Source organism: Micropterus dolomieu, linkage group LG05 (assembly GCF_021292245.1).
Source record: "Micropterus dolomieu isolate WLL.071019.BEF.003 ecotype Adirondacks linkage group LG05, ASM2129224v1, whole genome shotgun sequence".
NCBI lineage: Eukaryota > Metazoa > Chordata > Actinopteri > Centrarchiformes > Centrarchidae > Micropterus > Micropterus dolomieu.
This window is the reverse complement of record NC_060154.1, coordinates 29,486,114-29,506,545: the sequence shown is the minus strand read 5'-3', so window position 1 is coordinate 29,506,545 and position 20,432 is coordinate 29,486,114. Positions and strand designations below refer to the sequence as shown.

Here is a 20,432-nt window from a genome sequence, read left to right as displayed (position 1 = left end):
ATTAATCTGCAGCACTGATCACAAACCATCACAAGCAAAGCTAGACACCAGCAGATATTCATCTAAGTCACGTGGAGACTTACAGATCCGTCTGATGCGCTGGCTCCCACTTTGTCCCCTGCTGCATTCCAGCAAACCTCAAAGATTCCCCCCGTCCCTCTGTAACTGTGGACTAAAGCGCCCGTCTGCAGCACAGGAGATAGAAGCAGAGTGAAGGAGAGAGATATAAAGACTATTCTATTTTTTCCTTCTGTTTGCACAAATGGGTACATAAGCAAGCAAAGAACCTTTCACAACAGAACACGGCAGGAGCCCTTAAACTGCAAGCAACTGATTTCTGATTTGGCCACTAAGGGGGCAGCACTTGTGTCTGTCCACCTGGTGCAAGTCAAACATTCAAGATTTCTTTCAGCTCTGCCTCACATCTGCTCCCATATGTTTACCACCTGGGCACTAACTTTATCTGGTGTGGTGCTGGGAAGCTGGCGTACAGTGAGTTTATGGAAGCTTTTTCGTGGCTGCGGCTGCAAACACGGTGCTAGCTCAGTAACAGACTCAGAAGAGGTGAAGGTCACTGTGAGCAACCCTTTACAGCCATTATTATAAAAGAAATGGAGTAGTTTTAAACCTTGCCCAGTGGTTACAAAAAAAATTTATATATAAACTATTAAAAAAAATGGCAAAAAGGCATTAGTCAAATGACGTGTCACACATTGTCACAGGACTTTATTGAGCTTGTCTTGATGACCAGCAATGACGCCTGCCTCATCCTGCTTTTTAGCAGCTGCAAACTCGCCTAAAAGAGCTCCATTACTATGGCAGGTTAACAGAGTATTCACAATGCTTTGAGGTGTACACACTGTCCTTCCCACTGTCTTCCTACCTGCGTGTTCCAGATGTGCACGCATTTGTCAAAGGAGCCGCTGGCCAGATGCCGACCGTCGGGGCTGAAAGCCACGCTGTAGACCGGCTCCTGGTGTTTAGTCAGCGTATGGATACAGATGCCTCTCTCCACGTCCCAAAGGCGAACTGTGGAGTCAAACGATGCGCTGTGGAAGTAGGAGACGGGGACAAACAGGCTTATAGAGGTGCTGCTGTGGACAGTTCAGCATGTCTCTTACTACAAGAGAAATGTTTCACAAATGTACCTATTGTAAATATTAGTGGACAAATACAGGTTTTGTATTACCTTTAAATTACTGGGATATGGTAAGACATTTTGCTTCTCTGCTGTGCTCTATTTAAAACGTGAAGGCAGAAATAGTCAGACTGTATGACAACTACAACCTGAACTGCCCCAACCAACCCCAACCTTTTTGACTTCAAATACACTACGTACAGTACGTATAACCATTTACCACACACTTTACTTGAAACAACGTTTTGGAGGCTTTCATTAAAGCATATGGACAGCAGGAAAACAGAGTACGGTTAGCATTTATTTGAAATTGTAATGCGTGTTTAATGGATGTTTTAAATGTGTGCAACTCTCCGATACTTTTAATTTTGTCACTTGAATGTCACATAATGAATTGTTACACAGCCGGTGTGCAAGTTGACTTGCAGTTACAAACTGCTGCACGCTCTGGACGGTACACATTCAGCGTGCACAGCAAGCCAAAAGACCAGAGTGTACTTATTTCTTTCTTGGGTATCTAATTAGCGTACCATTACTAATGCTGTGTTGTTTGTAACACACACACACACACACACACACACCTGGCTAGCATGAGGTTCGCGCTGGGATTATTGGTTCCGGGGCCAGTGGGGCTCCATTTGATGGTGTAGATTTCTTTACTGTGGGCCTGCAGGTCATGGACACACAAGTCCTGCTTCATACTCCAAATCTGAAAAGAAGCAAAACAGAAATCAAAAACTTTGTCCTTCATTTTAATTGCTCATTAAATCCCAGGTGTGCCAACGAGCAGCCTACAGCAGACTAAGGCTGTATATCGTGATAATGGAAATATTCTGACTTGTAGATGTCATACACGCTGCAACAACAAGCACGGCTGAAAGTGAAAGTAACACGGTGGAGAGTTTACTTCCCAAAAGGGGACTTCAGCAGTGCGGAAGTGGTTTGGTTACAAAAGATCAGATGTACAACAAACCACGGTAATACGTAAGAAGTGCAATAATGTAACAACAAAAAAAGGCACTACAACAAATGTGTATCACCACCTCAAGCAGAGGCACATGGTTGAGTACGAGGACAACAATATCATTATCTCAGAAATGAAATGAAACATTTTTGGGTCATATCACCCACCCCTGCAGCACACACAGCAAATACAATTTGACGTCTGTCGCCCGCAGTTTTTGTTGTTGTAACCTGAGAAACACCATATTTGTAATTTCCTGCCTCCGACCTAAACTGATTCAAGCAACACAGAAGTGAACAAAACAGGCAAAAGAAAAACATTTGGCTGGCTTTTTCCAGAGAAACAAAACAATTTGAATGTTTCTTTAAAACATGTGAAAAGGAAAACAAATCTATATTTATTGTAATTTAGTTAGCATGACAGATCATTGTGAAACATCTAATCTGAACCTCCATGTTTCAAATCTTTCAAATCAAAGAGTTCTCTCTCTTCAGAGAAAACGTAAGTTTAAGAGCCAGTGAGACGGACTTTCCCTCTTCAGAATCCCCAGTCATCACGAACACATCATTCATTTTAGCACTTTCAGGCCAACGGTAGCAGTGATGATTATATTAATGAGATAAGAAGTCGAGCATTTGTCGCAGGTTTAGCTCTCAGCTCACCTTCAACGTCATATCGTCTGAGCAGGAGGCTAGCAGGTTCCCTGTGGGATCCCACTTGATTGCATTTACTTCATTCTGGAGAGAGAAAGGAGAGGGGTGAGGGGGTGTAGACGCACCTTTTTTACTGTTGTGTGTTTGTGCCGTCCAGAGGAACTGAACGCAAAAAATGAAGGTTCTTCCTAACCAGTTTAGACTGTCACATGAATCATCAAACATTAAATCTACTTTGGGTGCTTTGGACCCTTAATCATGACCACACACACACACACACACACACACACACACACACACACAGCACTTACTGTGTGTCCCTGGAATGTTTTAATGGGTCTGTCCTGTCCCAGTTTACAGACGTGGATGCACATGTCTGTACTACAGGAGGCGAATGTATTGTTGCTCTGCCAATCTACGTCTAGTGCTGGAGCTGTCGTGGAAAGATGGATGTTAGCAACATTACAATTGAACTGCAGGACATACAGCCAAGAAAATGGCAAATGAAAAGGCAAAACTTCTCAGTCAGACGAAGAGATGCTTCTGTACCTGAATGGAAGGGAAACTGTTGTTTGGCTTCTCCTGTATGGGCATCCCATATGATTGTTGTCTGGCAGAACACATGTACATGTATAGTTAGAGCTAACAATGGCTACACAGTGCATTAGTTTGATCAGTTTATCAAAAAGGATGCCAAATCATTCTAGAAGTTATGTCATATGTTGCCCTCTGAGCAAAATGAGCAAATTTAGAGAACAGAACCTGGTTTACCTTGTCTACTCCTGCACTGAGGATAAAATTGCCTTTTTTATTCCACTTAAGGGCAAATATGGGACCTTTGTGTTGGCCAAGTGTACTGGCCAGGTTTCCTGTGAGGCAAAACACACAGAAAGGGAATCGTTAAGTATCACATTTGGACCAACAAAAACAACAAGCCGTTAAGGATCTAAATAACACAAAATGTGTCAACACCTGACAGAAAACACACTGCAGGCCAGAAAAACCAATGGCAGTATGCAAACCTGCCTCTAGGTGGCAGCATTGTTCAAGGATAAACTAAGGCATCTAACATGGAACATACAGGCTGTAGCAGTGGATAAGCAAAAGAAAAAACAAAGACATCAAGAAATACCACATCTGTACAGAAATACACTATGATACGGCAGGGTTTCCTAAGAGCAGAGAATGAATTTAAGTATTCTCACCGTCCTTCGTCCATATTCTGGCAAAACCATCGTAGGAGCCTGTTGCTAACAGCGTGCCCTCGCTCTGTCGGAGAGAAGAAGAAGGTGTGTGCCTGTCAGACAAATGCGTATGACAAGGCCAGTTTGGACACATTTACAGACACACTCTTAGGCAGTAACAGAATTTGCCAGAGTCCAGGCGGACTGAATATTAGCTGTGATTCAGCTGCTATTGTGAGAGAGGCCTGTGTTTTCCATCAGCCACATTTCCAGGAAATGTTTGCCTCTGCCCTTGGCTCAGGTTTACAATCCACTGGCTGAAGTAAAGGAACATTCCACTCTCTGATACTCTTCCACTGTTAGACATCATCAGCTGCTATGTTCACAGGGCTCTGGGAGTTCCTAGTACACAGCATGTTTAGTGTGTTATGTTGTTGTTTTTGCCTTCCGAGCATGTCTGTTGTGTTCAAATGTTTCCAACAATAAGCATTAGCATACAAAGGATTTTTCTTAACATTGGAAATCTCAATCAGGAAAAAAATGATAAAACCATTAAACACAACCATACTTTCAGAAATACTTCTACCATTCCCACAGGCTTGACCTGGTCCCGTATTTTGAATGAATGCACCCGTGCATCACATGTTACGTCGTGTGTGTGTGCGTTAGCGTGCTTACATTCCAGTCTAGCGAGGTGACATCTTTGTTGCTGGGGACATCCTGCCCTCCCTCTCGTATGCAGTGCCTCAGGACCAGCTGCGTGGAGCTGCTCGTACTGTTCTCACTCAGGTTCCAGATACGAGCCGTCGAATCACCGGACCTGAGACAGACATTTCTGATCGTCACACGGGGCGCTCTAGCTGCTCTAAACTATGACAACACAGATGCCACGTAAACCGTGTTTCCATAGGAAACAGGTTTCTTGTTATTTCTTGTTAAGTTATTTGGACAACTGTCATTTGATACAACATATTAAGTTGTAGCAGGGCGGTCTTCTTCATTATTTGATTTTATTTGAACTGTTGTTTTGAGTGACGTTGCCATTTTTGAGCCTGATCACACTGTAGCCATGTCATGTACCTTCAGTGTAATCCAAATGTGCGCCAAACTTTACGATACCCACTTTGATTAGTTTTTAATTACGATGAGCTTGAAATCATTAATTTATACAACTGATATATGTAAAAACACAATATGACCTTATTATCACAATAGCATGACACTGAAAGTCAATACATTGATTGTATATCAAAGAACTGCAATTCATTGCTTAAATATCCCAAAGACTTCTCAGATGTGAGAATGATGTTTGGCTATAGGGCTGTAGTTTGGACACAACATGGCTTAGGGTTAAGACGTCGAGAGACCAGTGTCAGGGGAGAATGGTAGGAAAGGGAAGGTGACTAACCCTGATGCCAGCAGATCGCTGACTGGGTTCCAGGCACAGATGAAGACTTCTGACTCGTGGCCCCTCAGGACCATCGCCTTGTTCTGAGGGATCTCCACGTCTCCGTCTACCTCCATCAGGTCTGCGTGGTTGTCTAAGCACAGAGTTTGATGGTCAAGGTCTTTCATCTAATAAAAATGCTCCTCATATAGCGAAAAGAAGTTTCATCGTTGCAGGTAGCTAACCATCATCGCACGTCCTCCTCTCTTTGTAAACATATTACTCACTAGCTAAGGCATGGGCTCCGTTCTCCTCCCCGTTGGCAGTATTCTCTCCATTCTTGGCGTTGCCGGCGATGCTGCCTCCAGTGGCCGCTGCCGGTGCTGAAGCGGCTGCCTGCTGCTGGGCCATTTTGTCGCGGTAGGCCTGCTGCCTCGTCTGAACGACGTCCGGCATCACCGCATCGATCAGGGACAGAGACTCAATGGGCCGCCCATCGAATAACGTGCCGTCCTGTACAGAGAGCGGGAGAAAGAACAAGTTAGAGAGAAAACACAGGAGAGAGGAGAGTTTCTGTCATCTCTTTTGTGTCGCACCTCATTGATGCTGACTTCAGCCTCGACGTACTGCAGGCCCTTCTGGATGATGCTGATGAGGGCAGCAGGGGGAACCAGAGCACCATTGATGTTGGACTGGCTGATGTGACTCTCTATACCAAATGTGAACGCTGAGTGGGAGAACCCTGGAGAGGAGGAGAGATGGAGAAAGAGGGCAGGAGAGGAGAAGATATTTTAAGCACTGGAAGACATAATGTTTATATACCTTTCTCTCACAGGAAATAATATTTCCCTCATATACTCAACACTACATGATTTATTAAAAGAAACAATTTGTTTTCTCCTCTGCCATAAAGCCATCTTTTTTCTTATACACTACTGCTGATATTCCTGTGCATGTCTCATACTGGCCTACATGTTTGCATTCAGGATAAACAAACGGGCAGGATAATACTGAACAGGAGGACTCAGACCATGCAAGTTAACAAAAAGCTCATTCCAAAGAGAGAAGTCTGTTGAGCCACGAAACATTATTCCAGCAGTTCCAGCCATGATGTTTTTGTGGGCAAGTCTTTAAAATTTACCTGACAGACATTCAGCTTACTTTCTAGTTCACCAAGACATGCTGTTGTTGTGATGTTAGCTATAGCAGCAGGGGAGCTGTGAGTATCACAGTCTGGAGCTGCTGTGCTGGGACCGTTTTGTCCTCCAACAAGTAGCAGCAGTTTGCTAACCCACAACTTAGCTAACGTTAGTTATGCTGCTGTGTTGTTGTTCACTCTATATCACGGTATTTGTCATGTTATTGGATTAGTTACCCACCTTTATGATGTAGAAAAATATCATGAGGTAATGTTGTAAATTAACTCAGTAACAGTAACTCATGATATTTTATTGAATTTACAAACAACGCTCTGTCTCGGGATATATATTGTTATTGGGATATGAAATCAGGCATGAGATTGGCAAAGGGCAAAAAAGCAGAAAAATATACTGAGAAGTTTTCCAAAATAATTTTTAATGAGTAAGAGACAGCAGCAAAGGTTGTTGTCCTGTTTAAAACCTGGTGGCCTAACTGTTAAAGAAACAGTTGTATTATAGCTATATTCTTCGGGAAACTCAGATCAAACAGCCACATCAGTCAAACTGGGGGGGAAAGTTTGGCATTTCAACTCTGGAAGCGGGCGGGCGTGTGCGTGAGACGGTACGGACCGCGACAGTTTCTCGGGATCGCACCAGTTACAGAAAAGCCGTTGCCATGGTTACCTCGGAGTGTTTGTCTGCCTGTCTGTTGATGAGGAGCGCAGAGCGACCCCACGGATCAAAGCCCTATGAAAAGGCCTTATAACATAAGACTTTAAAAGCAACCATTCGTACAGAAAAGTGTAGCCTATATAGGCCATATGAGTGATCAATCGACAACAACGTCAAAGGGCAAGTTACTCAGAAAATAATAGGCCTATAGTTACTTAACATATAGCCTACTCCTTAAAAAAGTAATATTAGCGACTCTACTTATAGAGTGATAGCCTATAATGCCACTCTCTCCCGATCACTGGCAGTAGTGGCCGGAGTTTCTTTCGGAGTTTCACATTGCTGTGCTGCCTTAGCTGACGCTTTAATTAAGTAGCCTATAGCCTAGATTTGTTCGCGGTCCAAAACTTTTTGCTGGTCGCACAAACTTTACAACGGACGACAAAGTTCTTTACATCTTAGACTGTGTCACAATAATGGCAATAACGTTACTTACAGCTGTCGAAAATACCTCTCTCTGTTCTCCAGTCTTCCTTTCGCATTTTGGCTAACAACTGACTTTAACAACAAAAGGCCCGATGGCGCTGAGCTGCCGCGCAGTCACGCATTCACGCCAGGGATGGTGCATTCAGTAGCGCAGCGTTCCTTGGATTAGTAACTGTTTAGGAAATAGCAATTCGTTACATTACTCTTTACTGGGAAAAGTAATATTACAGTAGGCTATTAATGCCCAACACGTTACCACTGATGCTGTGGTACACACTATACGCAGGTATGGAAAACGTTATACATGTCAGCCTGTAGATGTCATCAAATCCTCTCTATTTCACTCGGCCAGCTCATGTGTGGCTGCTTCCATATAAAACCGACTCGTAATGGTTAAGAGTTCCCTGCAACACTGGCAGTGCTGGTCCACATGCTTTAAATGTGGAAATAGTGAAAAACCGAAAGATTTTGGATGTTAAAATCTGGTAGGAAAGCAAACCACTAAAAAAAAGTTAAAATGCAGACATGATGAATATAAGAACTTGAGGATACCTGACTCCTGTAGGTATCTGTAGACCAGGAAGTTGACCTCATCACTGCTAATGCTCATCTTTACTCCTGTTACACCATGAGGTCAGCACGCACACACCTAGCCTAGAAAACAGGGAGAGAGAGATTCATTAGTGAAGGGAAGCACTCATCATTATCACTCAGTGCACATGTGACTGCAGTTCACTACGTGGGTAGGATGTCCTAGTAAAATATACAAGGCGGGAAAAAAATCACCAGGAGTGTAACACCTCCTGTGGTATAACTTCTTCAGTTGGTGCATCCAAGCACAACAAGCGGGTCATGACTGCACATTGCTTTTGTCTGTGGTTTTGTGAACTAGAAAGGTTGGGAACCACAACGTTGAAAGCTAACTGAGGGCCAGAGAGCTGATTCCAAATAAGGACCAGCTCAAAGCCCATTTCCCCTGAGAATAATCAGCCATGTAAAGCCTGGAGCTCAGTGTCTGCAGCCCCCTCTCCCAGGAGAAGGAGAATTTCTGTGCATTTAATGGCATTTAAGTGGATGAAACACCCCCCTGGGTACTGTGAGCACTAGGTTACATTTCATTTCCCAGGATGTTAGATTTTGGTCGGCTGGCAAAGGCAAAAACCTTTAGCCTGACCTGTGGCCTTAACATCGCAGCATGTTAAACTCAGGGGAGCAGGAAGTAGTCAGGATCAGACTGCGTTAACATTTACAAACATTTCTTGTGCTTCTGATAAAGATGATCAGCAAACTATAAAGTTAACACAGAGAATCATCTTATACACTTTCCACAGGTCATTAGAAGAGAAGAGAAGATGAATCTTTAATGACAACCTGAGGAGAAACTGGTCACAGAACACAGCAAACAGAATACAATTAGCAGTAAGAGCGGGCCAGTGGGCCAATATTTGCTAATCCTCTGTAGTCAAGCTACAACAACAACAACAACAGCCTCCGCACTAGAGACAGAGGCAGCAGACACAAAGCCAGTTGCATCACCTTCACGAGAGAAACAACTTCTCTGGCTGAGCTGTTTGGGGATCAGTCCAAGACCCAGGAGACGGGCAGCAACTCTGTGGCCAAGACAGCAGACAAAGGAGTGATGTTGTTCTCAGCATGTTGGCTCAGCGATACTTATCTGTGCCTGGGTCGCCTGTCTCTAGTGAGAGAGGCTTGTATTTTCCATAGAGACGACTGTCAGCAAGCAGACTGTTCTGAGGATCACATATACAGCAAGCACACACAATAATGCAAAGCACCTCAGATGAGCTTTCAGCTCAGAAGTAACTTAATCCCAATAACAAACACTGCAACAATAAAAGTTTAGTGCTAAGTGGCAACATTTTGTGATGTTGAAGTGAGTCGTTACTACCTCCCCATTAAACTAAATTAGGCCTATTATTAAATCATACGCAACTGTCAGTCTGCTTTCACCTCTATTGTACTAACAGTTCATACTGCTAACATTTCAGCTGCCTACTAACTTTAAAATAAGCCCCACCCCTGCACTTTGTGGTTAGTGTGTGTTTATGACAGCCACTGTTGAAAATACCACAGCAGGGGGAAGAGCTTAGTATTTGTTCAGTCCCAGTTAATAAAAAAAAAAAAAAAAAAGTCTTGATTGGCTCTCATCCTGAGCTTCCTGATAACATCTAGACATCTCTAGTTACACGTCTACTGAAATAAATATACTGAGGGAGCAGAAACAAACACCTGCAAACTGCGAGGGAATGCGGTGAAAGTTAAATGTTGTTGAACACTGAAACAATAAACGACATATTATAAAATGACTAGATATAATTTTCTGTGACACCGCATTTATTTCGTGGTTGTGGGTACAGAGTACATTTAGGCTGTAGAGCATGCAGGAATGTTATTTGAACCAAACACAACAGCAGCTAATTTGATCAATACACTTAAAACAAGAGTGAGAGGCAGAGTAAAGAGCAAACTAAAAATCACCTGCTGTTGTGTTTGGTAGAAATAAAAAGCTGCAGATTGTTGAGTCACAGATCACTGTGACCCTCTGCACAAATCCCATCTGACAGCAGCACTGCCTGGGGAGGACCGCAGGTTTGTAAACTGAAAGCTGGAGTTCCCGCCGCCACCATCCCACTGCAGTGGCGCTGTGGAGCCGCCATCTGCAGCCAGGATGGTCTGTGTTGACAGTGTGGGAGAACAGAGGGGGATGGGAGAGCAGAAGGGAATCTCTGTCTCTGCATTTCTCCCCCCCCCCCCCAACTCTCTTTCTCCCTTTGTGACTGCTGCCAGTGGCAAACTGGCCTGTACAGTAGATCTTAAATCAAGTCGCAGGAAGGGAAAGAGAGAAAAGACATTCAACACCAAAAGAAAATCAGGAGATGGCAATTAAATACATGCCGTTATATAACCAGTTTCCTAACCATGACGCGAGAAAGCAAGATTGAATTCATATCGAGTGAGGGAGGTTCTGTCCCTCACAATATAAAATCAATATCACTAGTAAATCATATTTACCTTGGCATCCATCATTCTTTCACTCAAACACAGGCTAATGAAACATCCAATCAGTATTAAGCGCACTCAAAGAGGTGTGATAAAAATAGAACACCTTATTAATATGCGGATTTGCACACATTCCACACACACACACACACACACACACACACACAGAGAGGAATTATATCAATCAAGTGTAGTTCTTTTCATTTTTTTCTGTTGGCAAGAAAACAGAAGTGATAACATGATGTATCTGCAGATATGCAGACATTAAAGCCCAGCTGGACACTTTTTCTTTGAAGGGTAGTGGGTGAGGGGTGCTTGTTTTTACTGCCTGTAAAATATGCATTACATTCACTACAGGTCACTAAATCAACCTGTGCACATAAAGAATGAGCCAAATCCCTGTAAGTATGAAGTCATGTATGTGTGCGCTTATACCATGCAGCCAGCTACAGGCTTATAGGGCTACACACACACACACACACACACACACACACACACACACACTGCTCGTGCCATTTGAAGCCTCTGCAAAATATTACACTACACATTTTTCTGCTGAGCCTTCTAAACAGACAAATAAACTGCATGAACAGGCGTGTAGTGACACTGTACGAACCACCCAGCCATTTACTTTTTCAAAAACACATTACACACTGGACTACCACTAATCAATTTTAAGAGTCATGACTCTATGAGAGCACCTGGAAGTCAGAGGCTTTACAGGAGCCCGCCTTGGAGATATTACCAACCAATATTAACTTACTAATATTGATAAATGATATATTTGTAATAGCATATATTTTGGCAGATATGAAGTGCAGAAATGCTGAAGTAGAATAGTGTCAGCATTGCATAGTTTACCCACCACTGACAAGTTTATTTTTCCTCTGTAAAATGCCCCCCTCTAAATTATTTAATAATCAAATTTAAATTCTCAAATCAAAATGTTTCTTCATTACAAAAAATGTTATGTCCGATAAATCATTAACAGATTTTTTTAACCCTCAATGTCAGTCGAGCCTCCTTAATATTGCTATCAGTCTCAGCCTCAAACAGCCAATCACAGAAACACAGGATCCCTATTTTTCACAGCCTGACCGATACTGGATTTTTGTGGCTGGGATGGATACTGAGGAGCGGTTATCAGCTGACATATACACAGATACAATATATTTGCAATCAGCTTATATTGGCCAATATATCAACCTGACCTACTGGTATATTAAAAGAAACTCTTTACAGCTTATCCTCCCTTCTGTCATATCATGTAAAACGTTTATTTGGAGCCTACACCACGGCATTCAGAGACTGTATGGCACAATTTTTTTATTTACTCATTGAACCTTTTCTCTGTATTTGTTGTAGTATGTGAATGTCCACTATATTTTAAAATAAAGCTTATGTTAACAAATCAAGCTGTTGCCTTTACTGGAACAGTGTGCGCATGTTATGTTAATGGTACCGGCTGCGTGTATGAAAGGGCCTCTTTTAAATGGCAGGTGCATGCCCTGAAACTCTAGCTGAGGAAACTTACTAACTGCCAACCCACACTGAAGTGTCTCACTGCATCATGTGTGTTCTTTTGTCCTCACAGTCCGTGATAATATCCACCATGTAGGTTTCATGTTCTCTGAACACTCTGCTGCATCAGTACATAAAGGAGACCCGAGCTGTGCTAGTCTTCTCTGCAGGTGGAAATGGGGCTTGTTCCTATTTAAAGGCTCTATTCTGACGGTTTGGGTCTATTTTGGGAAAGTAGCAGAAAGAAATTCAGGCAGCTGGAGGAGGCATGATTTAGGACTGATATTTTTCATTCTCTCACTCTAAAATGCATCCAATTCTCCAGTCCCCAGTTAGAGTCAAATATCAAAAATGGATTCTCCATCATGCTATCGCCACAACCAGGTAAAATACGCTGTAAACAAAAGCCAGGGGTGGTTTCCTGACAGCCTGCAGGAATCCATGACTATAATCCTGACAATAGAACTGCAAATGTGCACAACGTGGAACTGTACTACGAAAACATCCCTGTTGTAACACCAATCTTCTTACTAATTTAAGAAGGCAGCATAGCTGATGATGTTTCCGTTCAAGTAGAACTCCGCTTTTTCAACAACATGAGATCTTGGGGAATACTGCTGCATAGGTGAAAGACGTTTAAAGCCTTCCAGAGGGATATGCGGGAAATCTGCCTAAAGTGACATCACTTAAGTCGAGTCAGAGCTGAAGACTACAAGTTTGAAATTTGTAGCCTGATCTTAATCTCTGCTTGAGGCTAACGGTTTCATATTAGCCACCACTAGCATAACACACCAGACTCTCTGACTGAACTGTTGATGGTCTACATTTATTGTGTGTAATGCCAGGTTTTGACAAGGAAGAAGAACATGTGGAATATACAGGATGATATCTCTGACTCTCTCTCACTCTGCTGTATCGATTTTGATTGATATTTTTCCAACAGTCCAACAGTGCAATGCTAAATCCGTAGGGTACTCTTAATATCAGGAACAGTCAACAATGTTACATAAGTAACAACAATGCTAGCATTAGCAGCTACTTTAGAACAATATTAGTCTCATTTAGCATTGTTAAAAATGACTGAAACAGATGACACTGACCCTGGAACTGAGGTACAAAAAAAAGCAACTGAGAAACACTCCCTCCTTTGGAATGCCCACTACTTTGTTCTATGTATCTGCTCTGTGTATGTACTGCTCATTGTGTACTGTTGTTGGTGTAAGAGAAACATTATAAAGTATAGAACAGTATTCAAACATTCTAAATCACAGATTTAAGCTTTAAAAAGGTCCCATATTCTCATTTTCAGGACCATACTTTTATTTTGGGTGTCTACTAGAAAGAGTTTACATTCTTAAATTTAAAAAGATTCAGCACATCTATTCACCCTCTGTCTTAACACTCTATTTCAGCTCCTGTCTCTTTAGGGCCCCCTTCCTAAAAGCCTCTTTTCTACTGATTGGCCAACTTCTGAAGGCCTGCCAAGAAGGAAGAAGAAGCAGGAACTAGCTGGCCCAGCACTGCAAGCTTTTCAGTGATCATATTTTATGGAGTTAATATTTCTGGATTTCCGCCTGATGTCCTCCGGCTGCACAGATAGCTGTACTTGTTGTTAGCGGTTACTTTGCAAACTACCGCTAACAGTAGCTGCTGCTAGCTAGTTAGCACAGTTAGCCATCCTGTTAGCTGACTCTGCCCAGACTGGAAGCTTGGTGTTCCAGGGGGTGTGTTAGTGTTTTCACTTCTAACCTTAGCACATTAGCTTTGGGAGCACCCAATTCGGGTAGAGTAAGCTGATAGCAGCACCTGCAGTTAGCGGAGCTAGCGGTTACTGGAGCATTAGCAACAAGTAAAGCTATCTGTCCCTCAGGAAACTCCATAAATTACAGAGTTGAGGCAGAGCAGCCTGAGAAAGGCCCTGAAGCCTGAACTGATCCCCCGGTGCTGCATTATGGCTTAATTAGGATGCGTTAAATGCAGACAAAGAATTCCAAATGCACTGTATAAACTTTATGTGGCCAATAAAGTTGATAATAATTATCATTAGACACAGGGGGAATAAATATTTATGTTGAAAAGACATGAAAAAGTGCTTTTTGCATAACATTAAACCTTTTATAATATGACAGCACTGTAAACCCCAGTAAAGGCTTTTTATAATTCCACTGTACAGTTGTGTAAGGTGCAATGACAACAGAAATGAACTCCAATCTGCATGTGGCTCTCCCCTCCCTCTCTCCAGGGTTACTGGTCTATTGGAGTGACAGATTGCATTGGCAAGCGTAGCTCTGCCTCACATGGCCTATGTGAGGTCAGCGAGGCTAGCTGTCTGTCGATGACAGATGGTAGCATGTAGGCCTTGTCAGCTAGCCCCACTTGACGGGCAGTTAAACCTGCTCTAGGCAGCTCGTGTCCATCCGAATGCAGCAGGTCAGTGAGGGCCACTGAATCCGTGGTGGTTATCTTACTTCGAGCTTCCGTGATGACTTTGATTAGACCTCGCCTAAATCAGAATCCCAATCACTTTTGACCTCCTAAAGAGATTCTTTATGTGTTGCACATATCAGGAATAGGTCATTGTTGCTTTGCTATTATCATAGTGGGACAACAGGTGCAAGTAGACATGCACTACAAAGTAAATTATAGGCTATGCACTACACAGTGAAACCATAATGGTGCAGAATGGAAGGGGTACACCAGTTAACATCAAGGGTGAGATGTCTTTCTGTGGTCTCACACACTCCAATTGTTGAGATAAAAAGACCCAAAAGATGAACATAACTACAAATACAACCTACAGAACAAGAAACTACAGCAAGAATTACAGCTCATCAGCAACTCGGAAGCATTAGCTGACAAAACTCTGAACTGCAGCTGAAGATACAAATGACCACCATGCTGTAAATCATGACATAATGACGATCACCAAAAGCAATGACAGAATGAAGGACAGTGTCATTATACTTTCTGACACTAGTCTTAATGTGTTAAATTTCATGTTTTTGGTGCTTCTTGATTGACATCTCATCATATCCAGTGGATGATAAGTTTCTACAGGCTTTACGCTGATGACATCCCGGATTAAAGCTGTGTTTTCAGTTGTTTAGAGTGGTTTTATCGTAGTAAGCTGTTAATCCACATACCCTTACATAAGAACCAGGCAAGCATCTATTTCCAGTAACAGACTGAGGAAGCGGAGGTAGTGCAACAGACAAACAGGATGAGCCAATTTATTGACAGCTGGGGGTATTAGGCAACCATAGGCAGCTGTATGTGAGGCTGGAGTCTTCGGTTAGAATAAAATGTGTTAAACTCCATTACCTGTGTAAGCACCCAATGATCTGCCAGCGCAGCACACTACTTTTTATACAGAGGAAAATAAATATAGCTTACTTTAAGCATTGTCATAAAATGACTTATGTGCAGCATGTGCAAGCTCTGTAAACTGGATAGTCAGTTGACAGTTTACAAAACAAGATAGTTATGAAGAATCCAGCATGTGTGCAAGCTCCTTGTATGTGCTCAAGTGTAGAGGCTGGGTGGGAGGCATGCACAAATACTAAATTCCGACTGATGAATAATTTTCTTATCTTCATCTTAAGCGTTTATCATTACAGTCCAATGCAAAGTTTTAAATACCTCCAGAAAATACTGATAACAACTCAGTCAGACTCCTTCCTGCCCATCAAAGTTTTTTATTGTCTTATTTTATAAAATTTTTTCAACGCTGAATGAACTGGATATAATATTGGTTCCTACAGCCTCTTATTGTCTGTCACTCTTTTAGAAAAATACCACTCCTTGGAACATGTCATCCACGTGACGTTTATAAAATAAAGAAAAAGAGGCAAAATGAAGGAAATTAGAAAATACTAAATAGCAACTACATGAAGAATGAATAGTGAATTATTAAATCACAGGGACAATATTCCCCTGAAATTTTACTCCACTTTTTGGGATTTGTGGTCAGTTTGAAAAAGGTTGCTTTTGAAAAGATGTAAATTTAGCTCCATTATGCCCATTACCTAAACCTGGTAAAGACTCTACTCTACATAGCAATTATGAACCCCTCTGCAGATCGCATCTTGGCATCCCATCTTGATCCTTGTATGACCAAACTGGTTTCCTGTGATCACACAGGTTTTATTAAATCACGATTGGTCTCCAAGTGCTTTTGTTAGCCTGGATGTGGAAAAAGCATCTGACAGGCTTGAATGGGAATATCTGTGGGAAGTAGTAAAATGATTTGGATCGGGGTGTAAATTAGGGCTGAACATTTAATCGTTTTCAAATCAAATTTGCGATTTGAATGAAGTCGATTAGCTAATCGTGAAGACGGCGATTTAAATGTAGGTTAATTATACAGCATATCTGACCCGTTTTAAACAGTCCTGCAGTTCCGGTGTTGTCCTTTTGTGACAGATCTGCTCACCAATCAAAGCGGGCACAGGGCGTGTGCATTTTACAACAAACGAAACTAGAGGAAAACATGGGAAAATGGACCTAGCCGAGCCAACACAGCTGTGCCGCAGTTTTGTCCAGTGTCACCTCACACTGCAGTGTTTCAGCAGCGGAGAGTTTAGCCTACACGTTGTTAGTGTATTGTTAATTTGTCATTTTATGTGCTTCAACTACGGATTAACAGCTCTCTGTGAGCGCGTTCCATTGCGCTCTGTGCAGTCGAACATTATATATCCATATGGAGCATTTCAGAATAAGAGCGTTTTGCCCGTCTGATTTCACCGACTTGTTCAGATTTTGCATATTTGTCCAGTTGTCCTTGATTTTTGTGCTTCTACTAAATAGGCTACTTACCTAAATTGTTTCTTTTTTTTGTCTGTTTTAACTGTGTTTATTGTTTATTTTATCTTCCTGCCACTCAACAACGCCTGCAGCCATTTCGGACAAACAATACCAGGCTCCTATATGAATGGAGGAGAGAGCCAGAACTGCACTTTTACTGGTCACCGGGACATAAAATCTACATGAATGGAATCAGCAGTAAAATCTAATAAAAATCATTGAAAAGGTTTGATGATTTTGCCCCAAAATAAGGTTTAAAACGCGTTTTTCGGGATTGGTTATACTTCTGGTACGCATGCATCACTACTACCACGCATGCGCAGTCAAAGTAACACAGACCCTTACGTCAGTGGAACCACACGATTGGCTAAAATATGTTTCCCGCTTTGGCTGTGAAAGCAGACGATTGGCTTTAACCGCCATCTTTACCATTACGGGCTTTCCCCATAGAGTTGTATTGAGGATGCAACTGAGTGGCGTGACTCTTCTATAAAACATCTCTGGTAAAGCTCGGCGGCAACAACAGCCTGGTACACGTGCTTCAGGTCTTGGCCAATCAGAAGACTGTGGGCTTTGAGAGGGGGGGCCTAAAAGACACAGGAGCATCTACAGCTTGTTCTGACAGAGGCTGAAATGAAGGCCTACACAAAGAGCCAGTATAAGATAGAAAATGATATATATATATTTTTTTTACCTTTGAATGATGTAAAGCTGCCACACAGGAGTCACAGAACTACAGTATGGGACTGTCGCCAGAAAGTGGCAGAAATTAATCGCACATCATAATGAAATATGTGGTGCTACAAGGTGACACAGTAAGTACTCACAGGGTTAGTTGATAAACTACTGAAGCTGGCGAGCTAACCGCTAATAATAACCGCTAAGGGCTGGATATCCCTCAAAAATGTTAGATACCAATATGGTTTCCGCTGTGACACCTTGGCTTTGACCATTTCCTGAACAATACTTTTTCCGATAACGAATACTGTAAAATCCATTTTCACAAAAGAAAATTACATTACAGTTAAATGGACAACTTTTACTTTGTGCACTCAACCTGGACTAAAATGAAGACACTGACGGAATATCTGCACAGTAGCAGACAACTTAGGTCTGACAACCATCTACCGTGTGAACTTCACCACGTCTGCCGTCAGAAATGCTCTCTCCCTCGACTCTAGGTTATGTCTGTGCGGTGCCGAGGAGACAATATTGACAACCAGCCCAATACAGCGTGCTAACCTCGACAACCCAGCTGTACTCCAACGTTAATGTAGCTCGTGTCATTAAGTAGGCTCCTTACATGCTTGCTAATAACTTTATTTAAGGTGGGTCTCCGACATTGATAGCTTTGTTTTGGACAGGTTTGTGCAGCTGTGTTTGTGAGAGACAGAGAGAGGGGGGGGGAGCGATTGAGAGGAGGTGCTGCATGAATATATGTGGCGCTCTTATCGAATATGATGTCAAATATGCCTAGTAAAAAAAGAACAGAAAATCAATATGTGGCGGTCAGCGTTGATATTGTGCCGGGCCGCCACAAATAAATCAATGTATGGAAAACACTGAACGTATTCGTACCAACAAATCCTCTCATCGCTGTCTGCAAACCATGCCTCTTTTGTGAAACTGTTTACACACTGACAGAGGAGCGATAAATCAAAGTTAATGGAGTAACACAGCTAATAAACTACGATAGCGTCCTCTGTTTTGGAATCTCTGGCTCTCTCTTCCTGTCAGTGCTGTCAAGGCAGCTTGCTATTGGTCAACAGCGCAGATTCACAACCAGTCTTAATTTAAAGCAAAACATGTGCACAGTTTTACTTTGCCCCAAAGAACAAGTCCACTGACCATTCTGTCAGGAAAGTATCGATTTCTCCATGAAATGTCATTGTTTTAAAGAGGTGGTATTATGCTTTTTGGCTTTTTCCCTCTCCTTTATTGAGTTATACATCTTTTTTGTGCATGTAACAGGTTTGCAAAGTGAAAAAGCCCAAAGTCCAGCCCAAAGGGAGTTCCCATCTCCCACAGAAAGCTCTGCTCTGAACCGCTTGAAAACAGCTGGTTTGTAGTCCAGCCCTTCACTTCCTTTACTTGTCACTTCACAGTGAGGCCGGCCAGCCGCCCGCTCACAGAGCCCTCTGCTCCCGCCGTCACACAGACCGCTGCAGCAACAACGGCAGAGGAAAACACAGCTGGAAGGTTTTCATACCGCTTATCTGTCTTTACATTCTGAAGAATGTTGAAACGTTTTAACTTAAAAACAGAAAGCTGTGTGGATCGCTGGTGTGTGTGTCGCATTGAACATTACATCGCGGCAGTTGTGTGTGGCGTCGCTATGACAACAAGCTACGTACTATCTGTGGATACAGTCTATGGTACTATCAGCAGGGCAGAGTACAGTCGAGTCTATCGCCTAATCACAACCATTAACAAGAAAGTGGAGAAGCAGAATGCTAAAGATGTATTTGAGGTAGCTAATGTAGACACTGGCCTTAAGTTGGCAATGGTTATTAAAGCAGCCAGTTACTCAGCAAAATCAAATATGACAGTTCATTTTAATTTAATTAACATTCCAATATAAATGATCAAATTCATACTAGAGCCTGACCCTCAGTGTTGAGGCATATTTTTTCTGTGGTAGCCAGAGATGTTTTTTTTTGTTTTTGCATGGCTCTTACAAAGCTACAGGATGTATAATTGTGCATCTCTACCAATGCTGTGGACAAATACAACCAGAGCAGTGGCAAGCCTATTCTCACGCTCTATCAACCAGGCCTTATCTGTATTTAACAATCGCGCTTTCTTTCTCTTCATACTTCTCTGATTCTTCCATCCTGTCGGAGTAAAAGGGTTTTCAGCGTCAAGAGTTAACATGGAACAAGCCCTTTGAAAGAGTTGTGGGATTTTTCTCTACCTTTAGGCCACACTACGAAGAAGAGAAGCGTCTGAAATATTTGTGGTGTATTTTGATAATGGGGCGCACTCTGGAAGAGGCGTAGCATACAAGCTCATTTCTAGGCAAACTTCTGCACTGAATCAATACTGTGGGCTGAATCATTTTTAAACAAAGACCTCTTTCTTCTCTCGTTCCAACAGCCTTCTGGGAGCAACACAGTTTTCCACACAACTGCATCAATAAAAATAAAATACAACACCTAATATCAGAAACCATGTTTTTCTATTCACTTTAGGCAATCCAGTGCAAATCTGACACCCTGCCAACATTCTCCTAAAACCTGTAGCAGGAAGAACAAAACTCTGTAATGGTGTTCTCTCATGAAAATGTTGTTACATGTACACTCACCTAAAGGATTATTAGGAACACCTGTTCAATTTCTCATTAATGCAATTATCTAATCAACCAATCACATGGCAGTTGCTTCAATGCATTTAGGGGTGTGGTCCTGGTCAAGACAATCTCCTGAACTCCAAACTGAATGTCAGAATGGGAAAGATTTAAGGTG

General features: G+C 42.3%; 2 protein-coding genes across 4 annotated transcripts in view; one reads left to right on the top strand and one right to left on the bottom strand.

Moving 5' to 3' along the window:
* Positions 1-13,598, top strand: part of si:ch211-51h4.2 — a 116,350-nt gene extending 102,752 nt beyond the window's left edge. The window contains exon 18 of one of the 2 annotated variants that reach the window (XM_046050770.1): positions 13,578-13,598. The gene's annotated coding sequence lies outside the window, so the exon portion shown is untranslated. Of the gene's footprint in view, positions 1-8,954; positions 9,951-13,577 lie in introns of those variants that run through there. The other variant, XM_046050769.1, reaches the window with a different exon arrangement.
* The window catches only part of tbl1xr1a (tbl1x receptor 1a), a 402,448-nt gene that overhangs the window by 4,069 nt on the left and 377,947 nt on the right, over positions 1-20,432 (bottom strand). Inside the window, exons 1-14 of one of the 2 annotated variants that reach the window (XM_046050759.1) lie at positions 9,160-9,178; positions 8,176-8,277; positions 5,923-6,068; positions 5,614-5,839; positions 5,348-5,480; positions 4,618-4,759; positions 3,961-4,024; positions 3,527-3,624; positions 3,305-3,365; positions 3,067-3,188; positions 2,765-2,839; positions 1,720-1,847; positions 884-1,049; positions 84-185 (exon numbers count right to left, since the gene is read on the bottom strand). In XM_046050759.1, the coding sequence (XP_045906715.1) occupies positions 84-185; positions 884-1,049; positions 1,720-1,847; positions 2,765-2,839; positions 3,067-3,188; positions 3,305-3,365; positions 3,527-3,624; positions 3,961-4,024; positions 4,618-4,759; positions 5,348-5,480; positions 5,614-5,839; positions 5,923-6,068; positions 8,176-8,233 (1,521 nt within the window). In that variant the 5' untranslated portion in view covers positions 8,234-8,277; positions 9,160-9,178. Of the gene's footprint in view, positions 1-83; positions 186-883; positions 1,050-1,719; positions 1,848-2,764; positions 2,840-3,066; positions 3,189-3,304; positions 3,366-3,526; positions 3,625-3,960; positions 4,025-4,617; positions 4,760-5,347; positions 5,481-5,613; positions 5,840-5,922; positions 6,069-8,175; positions 8,278-9,159; positions 9,179-20,432 lie in introns of those variants that run through there. The other variant, XM_046050758.1, reaches the window with a different exon arrangement.